General features: G+C 38.9%; 1 protein-coding gene across 1 annotated transcript in view; it reads right to left on the reverse strand.

Moving 5' to 3' along the window:
• Efcab3 (EF-hand calcium binding domain 3) overlaps positions 1 to 24,941 on the reverse strand; it is a 362,829-nt gene that overhangs the window by 297,314 nt on the left and 40,574 nt on the right. Inside the window, exons 15-22 of the mRNA XM_087909544.1 lie at positions 15,740 to 15,883; positions 13,526 to 13,594; positions 11,143 to 11,286; positions 10,494 to 10,562; positions 8,349 to 8,441; positions 6,085 to 6,135; positions 3,868 to 4,011; positions 1,830 to 1,901 (exon numbers count right to left, since the gene is read on the reverse strand). Of these exons, the coding sequence (XP_087765670.1) occupies positions 1,830 to 1,901; positions 3,868 to 4,011; positions 6,085 to 6,135; positions 8,349 to 8,441; positions 10,494 to 10,562; positions 11,143 to 11,286; positions 13,526 to 13,594; positions 15,740 to 15,883 (786 nt within the window). The remainder of the gene's footprint in view (positions 1 to 1,829; positions 1,902 to 3,867; positions 4,012 to 6,084; positions 6,136 to 8,348; positions 8,442 to 10,493; positions 10,563 to 11,142; positions 11,287 to 13,525; positions 13,595 to 15,739; positions 15,884 to 24,941) is intronic.

The raw sequence follows: 24,941 nt of genomic DNA on the forward strand, positions 1-24,941 counted from the left end.
CCCACCCCTTGACTCAAGTTGCATAAAATAATGGAAACATACATGAAACTTTGAACACAGCTTTAAAAACAGGAGCTAACAATCATCAAAACCTTAGTGCTCGACACTGCTCTAAGCACCTCACCTATTCGATCTCACAATAACCTGAAAAGTAATTGATAGTATGCCCATCTTTCAGGTGAAGAGACTGAGGCCAGCAAGACTTAGTCTTGCTGAAGAGTGCATTGGTTAATTGATTACATGGTAAGAACAAAATTCAAACTCAGGCAACATGGGTCCAAAGCCAAAGCTTTTAACTACTGTACCTTTCAAACAGACACATTTGGGTAGTCAAACTATCCCTTGGACCACTGATTGCTTCACATGTTGAGCCCTGGGACCACTGTGAAGTGCTACAAAAACCTTTAAATTACTTAACTAAAGGTTGTGCTGCTAAACCAAAAGGGTTGTCCTGAGGAGCAAAATGTAAACATGCTGTCATTTTGTTCAAAATTATTAATAAATACTACTCTTGGCGGACATAAATGCCCAGATGTCTGTTGGCCCAGAAAGTTTCTTCCTCCAGCTCTTGTTAACACTGGCCATAACTGAGAATATATATAAGATAAATATACATATATATGTGTATGTATGTACGTTTGTATGTATACCAAATAGAAAGCATGGCTGGATAGATATAGGAAGGCAAATAACTCCAGAACAACTACTAGATGATAAGCATTTTAATAGATGCAACATTTAATATTCTAATCATGAACTTTAATCTTGACTGTCAGTCATACAGGTTTACAACCAACATAGAAATACATCTCTAGCTAAGTCTATCGAGGGTGCTTCCAGAAAGATTGACACTGAACGAGAGAGAGCCTGCATGTGGGCAGCGCCATCCCACGGGCTGGGTCCTGAACGGAATGGAAAGGAGAAAGAGGGGTGAGCAGCAGCGTGCATTTCTCTCTGCTTCTCGACTGTGACTGCCTCATGCTCCTGCAGCCCTACTGTGTCATGACGGGCTGTGCCTCAGACTGGAACCCAACAGAACAGTCTTTTCTCACACTGATTTCGTCAGGCATGTTGTCACAGCCTTAAGAAAAGTGATTGATAAACACAGAACCAAGGAAGACGAACCATGGAACAAGTACTCAAAGACTCAAACCTCCGAACTCTCATGTTTCCTTTCTTTGACTCTCATGGAAAATGGACACTAACAAAATACAGGAAGATTCATAGAAAGGAAAAATATACACTCAGGAAGCAAGTCAGCCCAAGAAGGGAACTAAATATAAGGCCTGAGGCAAGAGCTAGCTGAATAGCAGCCACACGGAGGGCATTTCTAACCAGGGCACGTAAAGCCTGTGTGTGCTGACAGTTCTGTGAGAAATGAAAAAAATAAGAGATCTGTAAGAAAATGTGCACACTTGAAACAAGATGAGTTCAGGGTGGTAGTGAATGCTTGTAGTCCCAGGCACGGGAAGGCTGAGGCAGATATATGACTTGTGGTCAAAACCAATAAAGCATATATTTTAAAAGGCAAGGTTTATGTTTATAACTTACGTGTCAATTACAAATACACATCTAGGGGCTCAAGAAATGGCTCGGTGGTTAAGAGCGCGTACTGCTCTTCACAGATTGCCCCAGTTCAGTTCCTGTTACACACACTGAGGGACTCAGGATCACCTGCAATCCATGCTCCTGGAGATTCAATGTCTCTAACCTTCACGGGCACCCACAGGACCATTCTCATGCACATATGCGTGCATACACACATGCGTAAGTCTTTAAAATACATAAAAATTTCCGGTCACCTTCTTGAAGCAGAAGTACTCACATACCTATGGAATCCTTAAAGCTTGGAGCATTTTTCATTTCCTTTAAGAAATCTTTTAAGTTCACCTCCATGTTATCTGGAAGATCAAAATCAAGCATGCTGACATTAAAAAATGTTGTATTTAATCAGCACATGAAATTAAAATTATGATTCACAATAATTATAAATTCATTTTCATTCACTTTTCTCAAATTATAGGAACTATTTCAATAGAACTTCTAACACTTATGATTCATTGTTAATATTAAATATCATTTTATTTCCGTTATATATGATACTTTATGTGTATTAATTCATTTAATCTTTGCAGTATTATATGTCTGTGTATCATTAATATGACTATTGCTAAAAGATGAAAGCAAAGGGAAATTAGCTTGTTCAAATGATAGGACCAGGAAGTTCTAGAGGCTGTTATTTGAAATGATTCAGTCTCACTGCAGGAGTGACAATGTTACTCTAAGTGTATACAAATACTGATACAAAGTCACAGTAATTCTGAGAGAGTCTAAACTATAATGAAATGACAATATGGGTAACCCAGGAAACATACCAGATAAACCCCAGGAGACACCACATAAAAGGTACCAGGCTATTCATCTATGACCAGAGTCTTGTTAAAGAAATAAGAAAGGTTAACCGGGAACTAAGACATAGACTGCTGAGCAGTGAGTAGCAACACTACAGCCATCTTGGAGATAAAATTACGATCCAGAAATGACTAGAAAATTTACCTAAATGTTCATTCAGAAGCATTCAAAAGACCTGAGTCTATACTAAAATGGGGGTTAGACCATATCCCAAGTAAACTGGGATGTATAAAGGACTTCTTCCTTTCAACCAGTAAAAGGGAGGCATACAGGGGCTGGAGAGAGAACCTCAGAAGTTAAGAATGCATCCTGCTCCTCCACAGGGCCCAAGTTCAGCTCCCAGCACCCCAGTCCAGTAGTTTACAACCACCTTGGACCCTAGTTCCAGAGGATTTGACGCCCTCTTCTGACCTCCTCTGGTACCTGCACACATGTGGCACTCGTGTACACATAAGTAAAAAATAAAACTAAAGCCTTAAAGTTAAAAAAGGAAGCTGTATGTTTACTAACTCAGTATGAAGAAGGAGACCTAAATTATGCAATCTGACACACAGTGTAGGGGAGGGGATATTCCAGTAAGAAACTGAAGTTCCATCCAGAATCTCCTCTGGATTTGGAGCCTAAATTTATGTCACTTGGATGTGACAAAATCAAAGGTTCAATTTCAGTGCCCAGCACCCACGTCCAGCAGCTCACAGCTTCCTTAACTCTAGCTCCAGAGGATCCAATGCCCCCTTCAGCCTCCTCAGATACATCCACCATAGAGAAGGTGACAAAAATCAATAACCAAATTGTGTGAGACAGGCACTTCCAAACCTAGAACACTTAGGATTCCCACAGAAAACAAAAGACAGATATTCTCAAAATAAAAGCTCATCTCAAACCAATGAAAATCAGCATCTTCTAGAAGACTGCCAAATGATTTCATTTTCTAAAAGTAATATGCATATACACACACACATACTTACAGTTACATGCACGTAACTCATGAAAAGGGATCAAGTATGTATCATTAAAGTCAGTGGTGGGAAACAAGGGTAAATATGGAGCCACTTGGGAGACAATTACTCAAACGAACAACTGAACTTTTAAAACACATTTTAATTTATTTGGTTAAAAATCATTTGTGACAAGCACTATCTATAAAAGGACAGGTGAAGTTGGATCTCCTCTAAAGAAAGATTCCACATCAAGACAAAATACTTTCTACAGTGTATGATATTTCCCCACTCGGGCTTGTAGGTAACTAATGGTAATTATCTAATAAGTATGTATCATAACCAGATGAGTATGAGCAGTTAGATATGGCCCTGACTTATATCAACCAAGCTTCCAATAACATGACTCTATTTCTCATGTTAATCTGGTATATATATTCTACATTTCTACATTTTCCAGGAAATGTAGGAAAAATGAAGATATTCTTAAGCAAAAAATAAAAGGGGGGCAACTCACCACCAATGTCACACTGCTCAAGAGTGTCTCTGAAGTCTTCTTCACTTAGATTAGTATGCAGAGATTTCAAGGCACTCTTCAAGTCAGATATGGAGATCTTGCCATTATCAACATGTGACAAGCTGTCAGCAGCTTCTTGGATCTCTACAGAGATAAATATGTACAGCATACTATTATAAAAAGTACATAAAGGGCTGGTAGTAGTGACGTATGCCTTTAATCCCAGCACTCAGGAGGCGGAAGCAGGCAGATCTCCATGAGTTTGAGGTCAGCCTGGTCTACTTAGAAAGAAAGTTCCAGGACAGTCAAAGACACATAACAGAGAACCTGTCTTAAAAAAAATACAAACCAATTTATCCAAAACCTACTATGGGCAAAGCCATGTGTTAAATACTTAGCAGAACCAAAAATCTAGTAGAAGAAAAATATTTTCTATTGGTAATGATGACCTCTTTATGTCAAACAATATTTAAGTTTTAAAAAAGTTTATGGCAAACAGATGGATGTTCTAGCTTGCTTTCTGTCACGGTGATAAACACTGACCAAGCACTTGGGGAGGAAACGGTTTACTTCACCTTACGGCTTAGTCCTTCATGAAGGGAAGTCAGGGCAGGAACCTGGACTCCATTTCATAGAGCTTTATTACAAGTTTATCAATGTTCTTTCTAAACCAGGTTCTTCTGTCCACGACCTCTATAGCCAAAATGACAGTCCTACACATCTCACAGAATTTATAAGTTATATTTTAAAGCGTTGGTGTTTTACATTTTTTATCTACACCATTTCTCTTTTGAACTTCAAAACGAAGTTGTGTTTATTTCCATACCCTTAAGTTACACAAAGTGATTCAAGCCTTCATGAACATCACTGGGGAAAAAACACCATCTACATCCTTTCCACTTAATGGTCATTTTACAGCTACCAACAAGCACCATCGAAAAACCAACCCCTTTTATCAAAGAGCTTCCTGTAAATTCCTTAATGAGAGAGACTGACTCTGCCTTCTGTGTAAACATAATTAAAATCTATTACATAATCGGTGCTATGAGGAAAGACACAAGATCAACCTCAGATTAACCTTCTCACTTCATTAGTGCCTAATAAACTCAGAATAAGGCTCTATGAAATAGAATATGACAGCTGAGCCAAGCTCCTGGGTGGTGGGGCAAGGGTAAGTTGACCCAACAAGAAATATTACAAAGTAATAGTATATACAAAAACATGGACCCAAAAGCAAACTGAAGCAATTTAACTTATGGTAAGTAGTATGGCTATAGAATAAATACAAAAACACGCATGATAAACAGCAAGGCTAAAGAGATAAAGCAAGCCATTCATTCAATGAATGTTTTAAATTATGAGTTATCATAAAAGATCCAAAACAATATCTGGTATACTAAATTTAATTAGCTTTTCTTAACAGTAAGATAAGAACCAAGATTTCACTGTATTCTAGAGCTGAAATTATCCCTAGGCCACTGGCACTTCCAGACAAATAGGAGGTGATAACATTAATCAAATAATTAAAACCAAGAACAGTTACTTGTATGGAATAAGTAATGTGAAACAGAAATGAACTAATAAGAGCACACGACAAGGGAAATTAATCTAAGTTATCAGATGAGGAAGCAAGCTCACTGCAAACATAAATGAGCAAAACAGGTCAGGGGAAAATATGCCAAGAAACAGAATATATACATGCTTAGGAGTAAAAAGATAAAGTTTGTAATTTGTGATGAGTTGGGGGAACCAATATAGCTGAAGTAGTACAGACTGCAAAATAAGCAATGCAAAGTGATGTCTATATGACCCAGATACACCTCTCCGGCACATCCACCCAAACCTCTAAGCCCCACCACAGAGATACTAGCTCATCGTGTTTGTTGCTACCTTACTCACAACAGCTAAGAAACAGAACCAGCCTAGACATCCATAGATAAAGAAAATGTTATTATATACTATGGAACTGTATTTCACTTTAAAGAAAAATGAACTCATGACATTTTCAGGGAAAAAATGGATGGAACAGGAAAAATTATGTAAAGGGAAGAAACACAGACTTGGAGAAAGATAAATACCACATTTTCTCTCTCAATGAGATTACAGATCTGGGCGAGATACATTAAAAATATACCAACATTTGAAAACCATGTAAAAAAAAACTCTGTTGCTATGTGAAATATATGCATACACATCACATATAAAGTTCATACTCACCAATTACTGTTGGTAATTTCTGGTGTGAAGACAGAACTTCCTTTATAAACCCTGAAAACGGAGAGTGAAACAATGAAGTGAAAAACAGTATCCTGACCTTGTCTACTTGAACAGGAAAAGGGATAACCCGAGTTCTTCTCTGGATGACACTAATCAGTGATGACTGCTCCCTTCCCAGTCAACCATATCCTCATTCTTCACTCATTCCTCCCAGCTTCCTCTGGAAGTCCCTTCACTGAGTACTTAAAGGTGGCTAAACATGGCATTCCTAACGTCACAGGAGCTCCTGCTTTCCTGGCGTCTATCAAGAATTCACTTACTCTTTGAAATCAATCTTTCTTGCCTTCCCTCCTTCCCTCCTCTCTTTCTCACCCTCTCTTTTTCATCTACCAAGCTGCATCCCCTAGCACTTTTCCTCTGTACCAACTGCAGTTATCGCATTATCCCACATCCTTTCTACAGAGCTGGAAATCGGAACAAAGGTCTATTGGAGGGATAGATCATAGAAAAGAAGTCACTCTGTTTTTTAATTGTTATTATTTGATATGCATGGATGTTCTGCTGGCATGTATGACTGTGACCACAGGTGTAGCTATGTCTATGGAGGACAGAAGAGGGCATCAGATCCCTTGGAACTGGAATTACAGACAGTTGTGAGCTGCTATGTGGGTGCTGGGAATTGGACCCAGATCCCCAAGAAAAACAGCCAGTGTTCTTAACTGCTGAGTCACCTTCCCAACCCCACTCTCTTTGTGTAAGTGGTCTGACTGCAGTTGAAGAATGTTTTAGAATCATTTATAGGTAGCAGGGTATTATTTGAAACAAACGGAGGTTAAAACACACATACATCATACCTTAAATTTTTTGTCTGGGTATGATGACCTAACCTTATTAAAAAAAAAAATACTTCCAAAGTGTTGGGGTTGAACAATTCTGAAGATGACTCTATGATTTCGGCACTATTAACATTTTGGTCCAGATCACTGCTGACTGCAGTGGTACTGTCACCGGTACTGCAAGGTGAGGATGCTTAGCCCGTGGCTCTTGTCTCTACTCTCTAGATGTAGTCTTTCTTCATTGGCTCTAGCAATAAAGACTGTCCTAAAGTGCCAGATAGACACTCGGGAAATTATGAGGGGTAAGGCACAGGGTGTGATGGTCAAATTTCACTGGCCATCTCTTGGGAAAATTTTAACTATCTGTATTTTTTTGCTAAAATTCTATCCAAATGCAGTAAATGTCTTTCAAAATATAGTTAAGAGCCATACAAAAGATCAAGTAAACTTTTTGTAAATAAGCAGATAACATAATTGGCTACAAAAACAAGCATGCTTCAATTAAATTATTCAACAGTATTTTACCTAATAACCTCTCACAAGAAATGGGGGAGGAAAAGGACAAGAAGACAGGAGGGGGAAACTTTAGTGCTAAGATTATCTAAAATACACACAAAAATGTATTAATTTGGAATCAAATTTGTGTAGAAATAAACACTATTTTGAAGACGCACAACAACATGATGAAATCATCTGAGATTCAGTTTGCAATACAGCACACGGGACCACACAAGCATTTAATTTTATAACGAAATTTCTTTAGGATCTGGAGAGACAGTTTAGTGGCTAAGAGCTCTTGCAGAAAACCCAGGTTCAATTCCCAGAACACAGGAAGTGTCTCTCAACCATCTGCAACACCACTTCAGGAGACCAATGCCCCCTTATGGTCTCCACAGACACCTGTCATGCACAGGATGTATGCACATACATGCATACAAAACACTCATACAAGCAAAATAAAAATAAATCTATCTTTAAAAAAATTTAATCTCTGTGAAATATAGTCCAAAATGTAATCTATACTAAGTAGTGTTCCAATGTATTCATGCCATTATTTAGGAACTATTATTAATTAATTGGTATATGGTAAAAATAGTTTGAAATCCTTGAATAAACATTTAGGAAGGGGGCTGAAGAGATGGCGCGGACACTCTTGCAGAGGTACTCAGCCCTGTTCTCATGGGGCAGCTCCCTGCTTTCTATGTCTCCATGCAGGAGGTCTCATGTCTCTGGTCTCCAGCACCTGCACTTGTGTACCCACACACAGAGACATGCACATACACATGGCTAAAAATAATCTTTAGGGAAACCCAGAAAAGCAGTAATGTTAACCATTAAAACTGAAGGCCCATGGGTAAGCTCCCTTAATTTAAAAGATGTAAAGTAAATGTAATTATAAGCTGCTGGCTGTCTTCCTAATCAACTTACCCTTGGCATTTTCCAGTCCCTCCAGAGAGCTGACTTTATCAGACCGATAACTTCCTTTCATGGAGTCCAGCGTATCAATGGCCTCTTTCAATGCTACAAGCACAGAAAAGGTGCAAATAGAACACAATACAACATAGATATACCATGCACTAAATATGTCATTCGGTTTGTGGATCTAAATTTTTGAGCACAGTGGGAAAATCCATGACTTCTTTCAGATAGGCACTACCCTGGATGGCATTCACTAACCCCGGGCGGTCGTGGAAACAGAGCCCTCCACCCCACTCTGAGAGTTCACACCAACTGTCTTCTCCATCTCCTAGCTATATCCTTCCATCATTATAGATAAACTCACCTCTTACTTTTGTTTTGTTTTGTTTTGTTTCAGAGTCTCACTATGAAGCCCAGCCTGGGCTTACATTTGCAAACCTCCCACCATGCTTAGAGAACAACCCTTGTTTATATTCAAAACTATCTTGTAAAGCCTAGGATTTGGACAGAGTGTTTCAAAATATATACAAAAGTATATTACTTTTTCAGTTAAAGGTTCCCTTTGTTCTCAAGCATCCTCTGAACCCAATTCCCCTCTTTCCACTTTCCTCCTCTGCATCCCTTGCTCCTGCCAGTTAACTTCACCCTATTATGGCGAACAATCCTACTCTCCTATGTGTAGTAGACACTTGAATTGGAAGCCTACAGTCAACGAACTCCTGTAATTAAGAGAGAGACAGAGAAAGGGGGTGACAAACAGACATTAAAACAGAGAAAGAGCTCCTACATCTAAAATATACATCAAGAAAGGCTTCCCTAATAATTCACTGAGTGAAATTGATAATAAACTACTTAAATTTTATGTAAAACTAACCATGTTTAATATATTGGCTTTTTTCTGAGTCATTAACCTATTTTAAACCAACATACAGCTGGGTGGTGGTGGTGCACAACTTTAATCCCAGCACTCAGGAGGCAGAGATAGGTGGATCTCTGTGGGTTCGAGGCCAGTCTGGTCTACAAGAGCTAGTTCCAGGACAGGCCCCAAAGCTACAGTGGAACCCTGTCTCAAAAAACAAAAACAAGCAAACAAAAAACCTAACATAAAAAAAGTTTTTGATGCACACTTTTTATCCCAGCACTTAGAAGACACAAACAAGCAGATCTCTGTGAGTTCGAGGCCACCCTGGTCTACAGAGCTAGTTCCAGGACAGGCTCCAATGCTACAGAGAAACCCTGTCTTGAAAATTTAAAAAAAAAAAAAAAAGAAAAAGAAAAAAGAAAAACAAAGAAAAGTTTTTTGAAACTTGGCTTTAATGGACTAAAGAAGAATTAGGTCCCCTACTAGAGACCTCATTCTCTAACCCAAATAAAGAAAAACTAGAAGTAACACGCATGGGACAGTGCGGTGATGTTTTGTTTGTGCTCTAACAAATAAACCTTATCTGGAGATCAGAGTCCAATGTTAGCACTAGTTAACCATGGAGGCCAGGCAGTAGTGGCACACACCTCTAATCTCAGCACCGGGGAGGAGGAAACAGGAAATGATATGGCTGAGCGGAGAGGAAGTGATAGGCAGGGTAGAGCCCCTTTTCAGGTGAGAAATTGGAGAGGTAAGAGGTGGCTGTGGCTTACTCCTTTGTCCCTCTGATCTTTCAGCATTCCCCCCCCCCCCCCCCCGATATCTGACTCCGGTTTTTCTTATTAAGACCAATTAGAATTTGCACTATAGGGCAGCGGTGAAGCTACAACACTGTGGGATTTAGAGTTACCCCCTAAATTACTGTCAGATCAAAGGGAAAATCGATGCACACCTGGAAATATTTAGAAAACAACAGGAGCCCAGGGGACGCTCAGTGAGTAAAGCCCTCACTCTGTGAGCCACCAGGAGTCGATTGATCGTGAGGACTCCACTTGGCTGGGCCCAAATCTTAATCAGCTCCGAAGCGCCCTCCCCTTCCTCCCCCCCCCCCCCCCCCCCCCCGCTCTAACCGCCACAGTCAAGTGCATTTCCACTCTTCACACACACCAGTCGAAGCGGATCAATCACAACGGGGACGGTGGTGACTAAGCATCGGACACGATGCTTGACTACACGCCCTCTGAACGATCCCAAGTTGCTGCCTTGTGACAGTTTGACCAGAAAGCTCTTACCAGTGTAGCTGGAAAATTTCGAGTTGTCTCTCAGAGCTTCCATACAGTCTTTAACGCTCACCATGCTGTCTTCTAGAGTGGAAAGAAGAAAAGTGAAAAGTACAGATTCCTGGGCAAAGTCATTTTCAAAACCTAATATCAAAATAAACATCTGAAAATGTTTCAGTTTTTTAAACACTTGATTTACAAGGTGCCTTTGGATTCTTTGACAGCTGTTATTTCTTACCATAGTCCCTCAAGGCTGCAGACACACTAGTTCCAACTCGGTCTGACATGGAATTCAGGCACCAAGAAGGACCTGTAATTTCAGCTGGCCCAAAGTGGCAAAGTAGTATTTCTACTTGGTTTAAATTCTCAAGCCATCCTTCGCGGAAGGAACAAGGCAAGCAGAAGGACCTTAACAAGGGTGCTTTCCCCCAAAACTGAGACTTGTTTATTTTAAAGGCTTATTTATTTAAAAGGTTAGTTTATTCTTATAACTGCAAAAGAGTAGTTTTTAAAGGAAAAGCTTCTTTTTAAAGATATTATTTTCAGAAACATAACCGAACATCTCTAGACATGTACACCATTTTTGCAGATCCTTCTACAAAAAAAAAGGTAAAACAAAATAAACACCTTTATAAACCCTGAGAATAGAGCAAATGCTCACCAGAAACAATGTCTGATTGAAGGATTTTTTCCACTTCATCTTTAAGTGATGTAATCCCAAGATCTTTTAGAAAATCTTCCACGTTCTCCTGAGATACCTTCTCACCTTCGAGTGAATTAAGACCAACAGCTATCTCCTGCAACTCTAGAAATACATATTTAAAAAGACATTGGATCATTGAACTGAGCTCTCATTTTAAAAACAGAATAATAAAGACTTGTGTCTGTGTAGTCCATGGTTAATTATTAAATCCTGAGATTAGGGTCTCAAGACAGTTCAGTGGGTAATGGCACCTGCTACATAAGCCTGCAGAAAACCAATTAAGTCCCCAGAACTCCCAGTGGAAGGAGAGAACCAACACCTGAAGGTTGACCTCTGACCTCCACACACATGTTGAGGCATGAATGTGCCCATATGCATATATCATACACACACATCATCATACACACATATCATAATAATAATAATAAACTTTTATGTGTACATACTGAAGGAAAGTATAGAAATTTACAAATGCTATGCTCTGATGCCTCTAAGCTCTCCCATTAAGTCTAGTAAGTTGGTAATGGAGGGAACATTCTGGAAGCCAAGTTCCCATGTGCCACCAAACTTCCAAACAGGCTTTTCCAAAGATAGCAGCCTCAGTTCTGCTGTGTTAACCCTTCCTTGGCCTTCATAACTCTCCCTAGAAGTTCCCAGCCCTATCTACACTGGGTAGCAATGCCATCTTCCTCGTCTTCGCGGTCATCTCTGAGATTCAGGTGCCCAACTAACATCAGCACTTTGTGACTTGGTTTACTTTGTTCCCTGCCTTATAAAAATGTCACCAGTCCTGAACAACAGTCTTTCCAAGCACTGCTCCCCAGTTTCAAAATTAGATACCAAGTTGTAACTCTTTATTCAATACATAACATGCTCCCAATGTCATGTTATATACTGCACATGGATTACTAAATTTGACCCTAACAGCTGTGTAAACATGATGCTATTAGCTTCTTAATTCTGGAGATAAGAAAGTGAAATTAGAGATCAGATACTGTAGAAGAAAACAAAAAAGTGATGAGATAATAATAAATAACAATAATATATTATAATAAAGAAAACAGATTTCTGAGAGATCCTATAAAATAAAGCAGTCCATAGAATAGTTCTAAGACTGAGGCCTAAAATGCCATAGGAACATTTTATACATAGAAAATGCTAAAAAAAAAAAAAAAGAAGAAGAAAAGAAAAAGAAAAAGAAAAAAAGAAAAGAAAAATAAACCACTAAGAGAGGAACTGGAAAGATGGCTCAACATTTAAGAGCACTGACTGCTCTTGTAGAGGACCAGAGTTGAGTCCCCAGCACCCACATAGTGGCTCACAACCGTCCATAACTCCAGTTCTGAAGGACCCAACGCTCTCTTTGTACTGCCGAAGGTACCAGACACATACATGATCACAAACATATCGGTAGGCAACACACTCACACACACACAAAGGTACCAGACACATACATGATCACAAACATATCGGTAGGCAACACACTCACACACACACAAAGGTACCAGACACATACATGATCACAAACATATCGGTAGGCAACACACTCACACACACAAAAAAAAAAATTAAAAATAAATCTTAAAAATAAGTAGATTTCTTATAGAGTCCAAGAAGTGAAGATGGAATTTAATAGATCTTTCAGTGAACTGCTTTATATTTTTAAAAAAGTCCTTTTCTTCTAAAAGAATCTGCCAACTTCTCATCAAACTAAGCTTCGTCTGCCTTCCATCAGAACAATGCAAATATGTTAGCTAGAAATCAAAGCAAATTATCAAAATAATCAGTTTAAACAGTCATAAATAATTTACTTACCTTCATTTTTTCTTTCCTTCTTAACTATCATTGGGAGATGGAACCCAGGATCTCTTTGCACATTAGACAGGGGCTCTACCAAGCTACAATCTTAGTTCCAGTATCTTTTCTCCTTCTCCTCTTCCTCCTGTTTCCCCCTCCCCTTTTTCCCATTCTCCTCTTTACACGTGTGTGGTATGCTTTCACACGTGTTCACATGTGTGGGGGTATACATGTATGGAGATGCAGGTGTACATATGCACATGCATGTCAAGGTTGAGTGAGTCTTCTTCAATCACTCTTCACTGTATTCATTGAGGCAGGATCTCACCACTGAAATCAGAGTCCATCAATACGGTTAGTCTAGCTAACCAATTTACTCCAAGTGTCCCAGGTCTCTGCCTTCTAAGAGTTAGAATTATAGGCAGATGCCATATCTACCTGGGTTTCCGTTTGTTCTAAGGATCCAAACTCAGATTCTCAGGCACATATGGCGACACTGTATCTGCAAAGCCATCTCCCACCCTACTCCAAACCCATAATTTACCTTTTAGCCTGACGGTGTCCCGCATGTCCTTCACTGCTTTTGAAAATTCATCAAGTTGTACTTTGTCACCTTTTGTGAGAAAAAATATTTTATTAGATTATCCTCACTAAACAAAAGTAAGTCAATGAGCTGATCTACAAAAATGTAAATCATGTGGTGTATGCTTAAGAATCATATTTTTTTAGTAACAGGTTGATTTATGGAACGAGGGAAAAGACTACAGAATTTAAACTGAGTCCTCAATTTCCATCAATTAAGAGAAACCATGCAATCCATAGTCATTAAATGTAGATAGAGTCCTAAATAAAAATAAGAGATAGGTCTCAATTTTAGTTCAGACTTTGCCTGAAGAAGAAAATTTTGATAGACAACCTGAAGGCACTTTGAACATAAAGTCTGACAAGGCTGACACCCTTTTATTTATGGAGGAGCATGGACCTAACAGGCTACTATCAAGGGACAAACGGGAGACAGAAGCAACTTTCCTAACCACTATCAAGGAAGTTTAGGCTAGAGATTTAGAATTCTTATAGCTGATGATCACAAACTACAACAAAGCACAGGGGCCAGGCAAGGCACATCCCCAAGCAGTCAAAATCCTACTTTACAGGTTTCAAATACAGCTACAAATATAATATCCTGCCTTTTATCCAGCATGTGTTTTAAATTAGCACTTGAATTCCTAGGAACTATGTAATAAAATTACATTCCTATACTGCACTACATTTTCCTGTTTCTTCTAGAAATATCTTGAATCTACCTAACTACAAAGGTTTTGCCTCTAAGTCTGTCAGCTATTCTGACTAATGTAACAATAAAATATTACCATAAAATTTGAACAGATACTTTACCTTTTTAAAGACAGGTTCTTGCTAAGTAGTACATGCTGGCTTGAATTTACTATGCAGCCCAGGCTGGCCTCCTCAGTCCTCCTCCTCCAACTATCTACACACGCTGAGATGATATGCATGAACCCTGCCTCAAACAGATCCCAAATCCCAGTCTCCCAGGCTGTTCTCACTGGTATACACAACATGATGATATTGAAATAAAAATAGATACTGATGTTTTATATAAAACAGCCAAATTATATGAACTTTTTTATAGTTCCTAAATCTATGTATTACCATTTCAGCAGTTAGACACTCCACCTCATTGAGATCTGAATCTGTAGGAGGCATGGAGACCTTTGTGATCATAGATAAGCACTAGAAAAACCTGGAGTACTAAGCACACAGGGTTGTTCCTTCAAGGGAAGGAATGCAAAGCCAGTTATCCAACCAAAAGACTGGACTTGACGTGACCTTTGCATTATCTGTGTGGATACAACACTGGACCCTCTCTCAGATCTTTATCATAAATTTGTTTTTCCTCAATCAATCTATAGAGCCTATCTTTGTGAACTTTACAAAGAGTTTTGATGAAGTCACGTCTGATCTTGATTTAGCTTAGCTGTGCATGCAATATTTGATTAACTGTCAACAGAATAATTCACCAAATTGTGCTGTACTTAAATATACCACTTAGAGGCAAACTCCAGAAGCTTGAACCAGCACTGGCTACTGAGTCACGCTGAGCTGAACTGCCTTCTTTCCTCCTGCAAACTGTCTGCTGGCCATGAAGGTCACAGAGACCCCCTGTTGAATCTAAAAGACTGCTGAGGGGGAAACAGAGAAAATGCTCCATGCCATCTTCTCTAGCCAGAGAATTCTTGGATAGAACCTGAAAAGCATAGCTGACCCAAGAAAAAATAGACAAACAGAACTGCATCAAAATAAAAAGGGTTGTCAGAACAACAGTAACCAGACTGAGCAACAGACAGACAGACAGATAGACAGACAGACAGACAGAAACACACACACACACACTGTAGGCAGGAAACTAGCAACCACTCACCCATGAATTGAGAGAAAATATTCTCAAATCATACATTGGATAAAAGGTCTACTAATCTAAAATATATAATGAACTCAAAATGCTTAACAAAAAGAAAATATATAACTCTATTTTTTAAATTAGCAAAAGTTTTGAATAAATATTTCCCCCAAGGGAAAAACGGGTAGCTCTCAGATATACAAAATATTCTCTAAGCATGAGAGAAACACAAGCTGCACTCACAGTGAGATCTCACTTCATATCTGTTTGTTTATCACTAAAAACACACAGCAACATTTATCCTTGAATACTTCTTAATTTAATATTTGTAATACCCACCATCAACTGTTGCTAATTTCACAACATCTAAGAATTCATCTTTTTTTAGATGACTATCCAAACTAGACAGCATGTCCCACAAGTGAGGAACATCCATCTGGTCCTTGCTGAGATTGTGGAGTGTCTCAATAGCATCTGGCAACACTAAGCCATGGAAAAAAACACAAGTTTCATAATTTATTTATATTAACGTGACAAACTATTATTTGGAATAGTTAACAATTAGGGATTTGGGAGTTAGATAAACATTGAATATAGCATAAATGAACAACCAAATTTCAAATATTGAAACAAATAAAATATTTAATAATATGTCTTAGAAGTTTCTGAACTGTTTTAAGAACATATGCCTTCACCCCTGGGTAATCACAAGAAATAATTTCCTAACTGGGAGCGCAGATAAGTGGAACAGTTTCCCTGCACACTCAAGGGCCTGAGTCCAATCCTCAACACCACAAAAATAACATTTTTCCTTGAAGTTTAGATTTTTAAAAGTCGGAGTTCCCAAACATTTCAAAAAAGCTGAAATTTTACTTTTCATTGTGTGTATATGTGTAGGCGTACAAGTTTGCATGAAGGTGCCCACAGAAGGCAGAAGAGCATGTCAGATACCCTGGAGTTGGAGGTAAGAGTGGTTGTGAGCTGCTCATTGTGGGTGCTGGGAACCCAACTGAGTCCTGTGCTGCAGGAGCTCCTTCTGCTCCTTCAGCCAATCGCCGCTGAGATACCAGCCCATTTGGGGTGTGGTCTCTCTTTTAAAAAGCAGCGGCTGTCCTCCACTCTCTCTCTGGCTTCCAGCTCTGCTTCCGGCTCCTAGACTCCTTTCCTGTTCGCGCGGAGGGGCTGTTGTCTGGGACGGTAATCTGTAAATTTTTTCCCCTTTGAATAAATAACCATTCTATTAATCATAATTCCAAACTGGTGTGGGATTGTCTGTGACTTACACCTTCATCTAGCGCCCCACGTTTGGTTGTAGAACCCCCCTCCCTCCTACTCAACTGCTTGCCACCAGCTCAGCAGTCATGAGCCCTCCCTCAGCTGCGGCCTGTGCCCTGTGTATGGAGCCAGCAGTTCAATTAAACCCCACGCCTCCCAAGCTCCACAGGCTCAGGACAGTCTCTGCCTGCCTGGTTTGCTCTTTTCTGAGTTGTTTTTAAACTTCCCTTGTAAGTGTGGCGCTTTAGTGGCATGAATCAGAACGACTCGGTCACATGGAGGCATACGCGGCTTCCAGGTTGCTCTTTTCTACCCCTGGATTCTGGGTTTCTGGTTCCATGTATGGAATTGATTTAATTACATTTTCTTTCTTGAGCAACTTATATTTCCTAGTTTTTAACAAATACTAAGGCGGACACTGAAACAGGACCCTGTTTCCGTCACCTTTGCAGTGGTTCTAGTCGCGACTTGGCAACAGTGCCGCCTACTAGACAAGAGGTAATATGGCAGTTTTTGTTTCCAACACCAATTTTACTGTTTTCTTTATTAATACAATGGATTATGTCATGCAAGGTTTATATGACTATGGGGATACATTAATTTACTTGTTACTAGGTTTCAGTTTTCTTTTCAATATTTTATCATTAAGGAAGATACGATTTTTACGGACTAATAATGAACAACTAGTTGAAAGGATTAAAATTATTGAAATCAGGGGTTATCTGAACAAGTGGATACTATGATAGACAATATTGACTCCATATCCAAGGGTACTAGGAAGTTACCTAAAAGGGTTCAGGCTGTTGAATTTGACGTTCAGACGTTACCACAAAGTTTTGATAAGGTAACAGATAGAATGTACCTCCAGAATGGGAACCAAAAAACTGATACCTTAGTGAAATTCCTAGAAACACGGGTAGGTCAGGAGATTCAGGATTTAAGGGAGACAATGATAAAAAGATTAGAAATGATTGAAGAAACTATTGGAGCTGGTGAACAGAGTAAGAAGGCACAAGGACAGGATACAATGCCACTACCAGCTGTTAGAACTGGCTTACCCAGGGTTCTAACAGCATACCCTGTAATTTATTTTGACAAAGAGTCAACTTCTAAAGGCTCAAAGGGAGTTAAAGAAGCTAGATGGACACCAATAGCAATGAATGATTTAAAAGAAATTAAGCAAGCTGTCGTTAATTATGGCTTGCACTCTGCATTTGTTAAGGAAATGATAAGGACTTAGGCTTCTAATGTCAGAGCTACCCCCCCCATGATTTCTCTCAGCTAGTGTCTGCAGTTTTAGATGATGGACCTTCCTTGATGTTTGGAATTTATTTCAGAGAAGAATCCAAACATATGGAACAGCAAGGAAGAGCAAAAGGTGTGGAGGTTTCCCAAGATCAAATTCTTGATGTAGGAGCATATGCTGATCCACAGGTCCAAGCTCTTTATGACGAAGAAGTGCTGTTCTTATGTCACAAAACAGCCTTGAATGCTTTGAATAGAATACAAGATCCAGCAAAAAGGGTCAAATCATATACCAGGGTTAGGCAGGGACAGAGAGAACCCTTTACTGACTTTGTGCAAAGATTAATTAAGGCTCTGGACATAGGGGTAACAGACCCAGAAGCTAGACAAAAACTTCTTGAATCTCTAGCTTTTGAAAAATTAATTTTTTTTTAATTGTGGTAAATTAGGACATCTGAAAAGGGATTGCAGGCAAAGAAATTCTAGGAATAATATCTCCTCTGGGAATAACAAAAGTAGGAGACCTCAGCCTTCAGGTATATGTAGGAGATGCGATAAAGGCCGACATTGGTCCAACAAATGCAGGTCAACAACAGACAGACAAGGCAACCCGATACCATCAGAAAACTCCTTGAGGGGCCTCTCGCAGGCCCCCAAGCCAAAAGTGGCCCAGTCATTCCCAGTTACAGTGGAAAATGTGTCTCACCAAGAAAACTGAAAACTCCAATGTCTGCTGTAAAAAGTAATACTGGTCGAAATGATGAATTACATGTGGAGAATGAGTCAAAAAATTCAGTAGGACAGAGTAAACGTATATTTTGGCAGACTTCTATTAACGATCAAAGACCAAAGCTAAGAGTCTGTAGAAATGGCATTTTTATTGAAGGCTTATTAGTCACAGGTGCGGATGTAAGTATCATTACTCCAGAATCTTGGCATCCAAATTGGCCTCTTCAAGAGGTAGATGTTCAGTTCCTGGGAATTGGAACCCTATCTCATGTAAAACAAAGCACAAGATGGGTGGAATGCATAGGGCCTGAAGGGCAAATAGGAAGACAAAGGCCATATATAGCCAATATTGCAATAAATTTATGGGGCCGTGACCTGCTACAGCAATGGAATACCCAGATTAACATTCCTGTAGTTCCAGGAACTCACAATTCTGGGAAGGATATAATGAGGTATTATGGAAAAAGGTCACCAGCCATTCAGGCTGTACAAGAACATACAGCCAATAGCAAACCTTTAAAGGTACCAACAGCCCTACCTTTAAAATGGCTGAGAAGCCAATATGAATCAAGCAGTGGCCTCTAGCTGACCAGGCTTTGGAACAGCTGGTACAAGAGCAACTAGATGCTAACCATATTGAAGAATCAACCAGCCCTTGGAATTCTCCTGTGTTTGTTGTAAAAAAGAAATCTGGTAAATGGAGAATGGTGACAGATCTAAGAGCTGTCAACAAGGTAATTCAACCTATGGGTCTGCTACAATCTGGAATTCCTTTGCCTTCTCTATTACCAAGAGGATGGCCTCTTATAGTTATTGATTTGAAAAATTGTTTTTTCACTATACCTTTGCAAGAAAAGGATAGAGAAAAATTTGCCTTCACAGTGCCTACTTATAATAATTCTCAGCCTAGTAGGAGCTATCAATGGACTGTCCTCCCACAGGGGATGCTCAATAGTCCCATATTGTGCCAATATTTTGTTAATAAGCCATTGGAAATAATTCGTAAGCAATTTCCCAAGTCCATAATTTATCATTACATGGATGACATTTTATTATCTGATTCAAATAAAGATACTTTGGAAAGTATGTTTGAAGAAGTAAAGAAAGTCTTGCCTAGGTGGGGATTACAAATTTCCCCTGAAAAGATTCAAAGAGGAGATTCTATTAATTACCTAGGTTACAGAATAGGGTTAGAGAAAATTCAAACACAAAAGGCAGAAATTAGGAGAGACCGGTTACGGACTCTTAATGAATTCCAAAGATTGTGAGGTGACATTTCCAGTCTACAACCAGCTGTTGGGATAACACCTGATCTAATAGTTCATTTAAACAAAACCTTAGATGGCGATAAAGATTTTAATAGTCCCAGAAAATTGTCAGTTGAAGCAGAAAAGGAACTGACAATGATTGAGGAAAAATTACAGGAGGCACATGTGGATAGGGTGAACCCGAATCTTAGTTCCATCCTAGTCATACTGCCTTCCAGAATTTCTCCTACAGGGATTTTAATGCAGAGGGAAGATATTATTTTAGAATGGATATTTATACCTCATAAACCAAGTAAAAAATTAAAAATTTATGTAGAAAAGGTCTCTGAATTAATTATAAAAGGTAAACTGAGACTTCGTCAACTAGCAGGTATAGACCCAGCAGAAATTATAGTGCCTTTTACTACTGAGGAAATAAGAAAGTTATGGGAAGATAATGAACCACGGCAAAGAGCTTGTGCTAATTTTTTGGGAGAAATTAACAGCAACTATCCCCAAAAGTGATAGACTTAACCTCATAAAGAGAACTTCTTGGATTCTTCCTAGAATTGTACGTGATGCTCCAATAACTGGAGCCCGGACATTTTATGCTGATGCAAATAAGTCAGGGAAAGCAGGTTATAAATCAGAAGAATTGAGTAAGGTGGAACAAAGCCCTTATAATTCTGTCCAGAAGGCAGAACTATATGCCATTCTTATGGTGCTAAGGGATTTTAAAGAACCTCTTAATATAGTTACAGATTCACAATATGCAGAAAGAGTTATCTTGCATATTGAAACCGCTGAATTAATACCAGATGACACAGAGTTGACTTCATTGCTTATCCAGGTACAGGACATAATTAGGAATAGGCTTTGTCCAATGTACATAACACACATCCAGTCCCATACCGGTCTGCCTGGCCCTCTAGCACAAGGTAATGCTGAAATTGACCAATTATTGATTGGAAGCGTTCTGCAGGCCTCAGAATTTCATAAAAAAAATCACGTCAATAGTAAAGGCTTAAAGAAAGAGTTTTCCATTACATGGCAACAAGCTAAGGATATTATAAAGAGATGTCCTACTTGTTCTTTCTATAATCAAACACCGTTGCCTGCAGGGAGTAACCCAAAGGGTACTCAAAGGGATGAAATCTGGCAGATGGATGTGTTCCACTTTATGGAATTTGGTAAATTAAAATATGTACACCACACCGTAGACACGTATTCAGGTTTTCAATGGACAACTGCCCTGAGCTCAGAAAAGGCTGATTCGGTAATCACACATTTATTGGAAGTTATGGTCACCATGGGTATACCTGCACAAATAAAGACAGACGATGGTCCAGCATATGTATCTAAGAAAATGAAACGCTTTTTTGCTTACTATAATATAAAACACATTACAGGTATACCAAATAATCCTACAGGTCAGGCAGTTATAGAAAGATCAAATCGAACTATAAAGGATATGCTGAACAAACAGAAAGGGATGAAAGATACCCCCAGAAATAGATTGCATAATGCTTTATTAACCTTGAATTTTCTTAATGCTAATGAGAAAGGAACAACAGCATCAGAGAGGCATTGGATAATGGAAAAAATTTCTGAACTAAACCAACCTGTTTATTTCAAAGACATGCTGACCTCTCAATGGAAGCCAGGAGATGTGCTACGTTGGGGAAGGGGTTTTGCTCTTGTTTCCACAGGAGAAGAAAAATTGTGGATACCATCAAAATTAATAAAGGTTCGATTTGAAGAGGAGAAACATCTTGGAAAGGAGAAATGACAGCTCATCTACAATGATGATATTCATACAGGGGGTAAGAAAAACATATAGAATGGGGGCAGGGTTCTGTTCTTATCTCCACAGGAAAACACTCATCTTTGAAAAATTCAAGGGACCCTGGATATTTGATACTGACAGATGGAAAATAATGGCCCAATAGGGCCTATCAAGAAAACTGAATAAGTTCTATAAGTAAAATATACTAAATCATATTTCTAAATTTATAGAGCTGGTTTTGGAGTTGGACTCTGGCTCAGTCCCTCTCTAATTCCAAGCCTGTTGTTAAAAGAAAAACCCAGAGTTTCTGGAGTTTCTGTCTCATGTCAAGAGCCATAATATGGGACAGAAAGAAATATGAGTTTAGAAAACATCTTTACTTTTCTTCATATCTATCATACCTTTCATTGAATATATCTATCATGCCTTTCATTGAATATATGTATGTCTGTATATGTCTATATGATTACTGTTTAAGTTTTCCACAATGAACAATGAGTTTTTCCTGCAGTGACATTTGAAGTTTCCAGGAAGAAGATGGGGCCCCATAACAACAACTCCACCCAGTTGATATGATGTCATGATACTGATAGCACTACTACAAGACCTGTTTTGGGTACCAGCTGCACAAGACGGTTCCAACATGATTAGCTGAAATGGTGCACATCTTGTACAACATTCTGGCCAGACCTCCACAAAATACTTAGAGACTATTTGCAACTTTAAAAGACATTGATCTTGAAATTTAACCATCATTTTACTTTCACAGGATCCCCCAGAAAGAACGTCGCCCCCATGACAACTGGAAGTAATTATAGAGAATGACATCCCCTCTCCCAGTAAAGTTTGTCCTTGGGTTTAGGGACGTCATTTAGGGGTTGGTTATAATTAGTATATGGTTGAGGGTTGGGGGAGGAATTTTATAAGCGCAGGAATCTAAAAAAAAAAAAAAAACAGGGATAATTGGATTATGGGATAATAGATTTGTACTTGTGAGTTATTGTTTTTAGACAAATATATTGGTATTGATTCTTATATATTGATACAAAGTTAAATTATGTTGACTATTTTATGCATGCATGCTTCTACCTCTGTTTAAAACATTTTTATGTATTGATATATATATATTGTATTGATATATGTATATTTACCATATTGCATTGTACACTTCTACCTCTGATTAAGATACTTATATATTGTTTATGTATTGATAAATATATTTACCATATTGTAATGTATATTTGCACATTGTTTATATTTGGAGGTCACACTGTCCTCATTTATTGTGCAGTTGTTTACTGTCTCGGTCTTTAAGTTAGATAGATATTGAGAATTATATAGATCAATAGTCATCTAAGTTTGTCATTTATAATTAGACTAATCAGGTTCTTTAGATACACAGAGATTATATTCAGTATAGATAGATAATCTTCAACCTCTTCAAAGAGCTCTAGAAAATGGCCTTTAATCTAATTCAGAGTTCTGTGGTAGGGAGACACAATCACTCCTGGCAACACCGATCTATTCCCGAGAGAATGTTGAGCACCAAAGACACTCTACCTGGAGCCTTTCTTCTTGCCAGAACTGGCCTTTGGGTAAAGAAATACCCATACCTCAACTACTGACAGAGTTACAGAATATCCATAAATGGATAAAACAGGACTGTCCTATCCTGCCAAGACAGGGTAAGATAGTTTTGAAAAGTTTCTTGCCTTTGAAAATGGGATGTCAGTTACATCAGGCCTTAGCCAAAGTTGGTTGCTTCAACGCTGCAAACGTGTCTTTGGGTGTTTGCCCAGGTAGCCAATTGTCTCTGTGATTTGTTACATGTTCTGGAAGTTGTTTGATTGCACTTCCTAATTTCTCAGGTAACATTATTTCCCTTCTCAGATCTTCGATGGAATTGAAGATTATATAAATGTAGTTACTTTCCTTTCATGACTTGGCCAAGTTATTTGTTATACAAGACTTAAGCTAGTTAGAATAGGATATTTGTATTTATTGTATATAATTTCATAGGTTTGTATTTATTGTATATATTTTTGTAGTAGGCTTAGAACTCTCTTACTTAAACAAAAGGGGGAGATGCTGTGGGAGCTCCTTCCGCTCCTTCAGCCAATCGCCGCTGAGATACCAGCTCATTGGGGTGTGGTCTCTCTCTCTTTAAAAAAGCAGTGGCTGTCCTCCACTCTCTCTCTGGCTTCCGGCTCTGCTTCTGGCTCCTAGACTCCTTTCCTGTTCACGCAGAGGGGTTGTTGTCTGGGACGGTAATCTGTAAATTTTTTCCCCTTTGAATAAATAACCATTCTATTAATCATAATTCCAAACTGGTGTGGGATTGTTTGTGACTTACGCCTTCAGTCCTGTGCAAGAGCAGCAAGAATTCTTGACAGCTGAGTCACCTTTCTGGCCTCATGTTCCCTTTGTGGGGTGTTTTTTGAGACGTGGCTTCTCTGTACAGCCCTGACTGTCCTGGAACTCATTCTGTAGCCTAGACTGACCTCAAACTCACAGAGATCCACCTGCCTCTGCCTCATGAGTACTTTGATTAAAGGTGTGTGCCACCACCACACAGCTCATGTTCCCAATTTTTAAAAACAACGAATCAAATAGTTTTTGTTTCCTGTATTTCCCAAAATTCTCCCCTATCTCCTTCCTCCTATATTGAAAGTTTTGTTATTAGTATAATTTTAAACTGGAGGGCGAAATTATCTTCTTTCTGATTACAGGAAGACCACCCTACTGCAATATAAGAAATAGGCTTTCTGGAAGATCAGGCAGGAAAGTTCTGTGGTGCTTCAGAGATGCTGGTGATGGCTGTGACAAGGGTGACAGTAATGGAGATATGACAAGATGACAAATCAGGATGTAATTGGAGAATGAAGACATGCTCAATGAAGAATTACATGGAAGGCTGAAGACTAGGAGCACCCAGTCCTGAGAAACTAAGTAAATAGTAGTATGTGCAGAGTTTCCCACAGGAAAAAGAAGCTACCGGGGAAGAGTTGGAGATGAACTGGGAGTCAAAGGATAGAGGGACAGTTTAAGCAGTAAGATCGCCACTCTGAAACAACCTTCAAAGATGGGATCCAGAACGGAGTCTGGGGTCATGATGATATTTAAAAATCAACCACCAAAGTAGCAGCCATTAAACAAGATCAAGAAGTAAATGCTGATAAACTGGCAGTGAGTAGAGAGGACTAGGAACCAACACAGTCTTGGGTACTAGAATTAAAAGGTTAACAAAATGAAGATGAAA

This window comes from Myodes glareolus, chromosome 9 (assembly GCF_982192425.1).
Source record: "Myodes glareolus chromosome 9, mMyoGla1.1, whole genome shotgun sequence".
NCBI lineage: Eukaryota > Metazoa > Chordata > Mammalia > Rodentia > Cricetidae > Myodes > Myodes glareolus.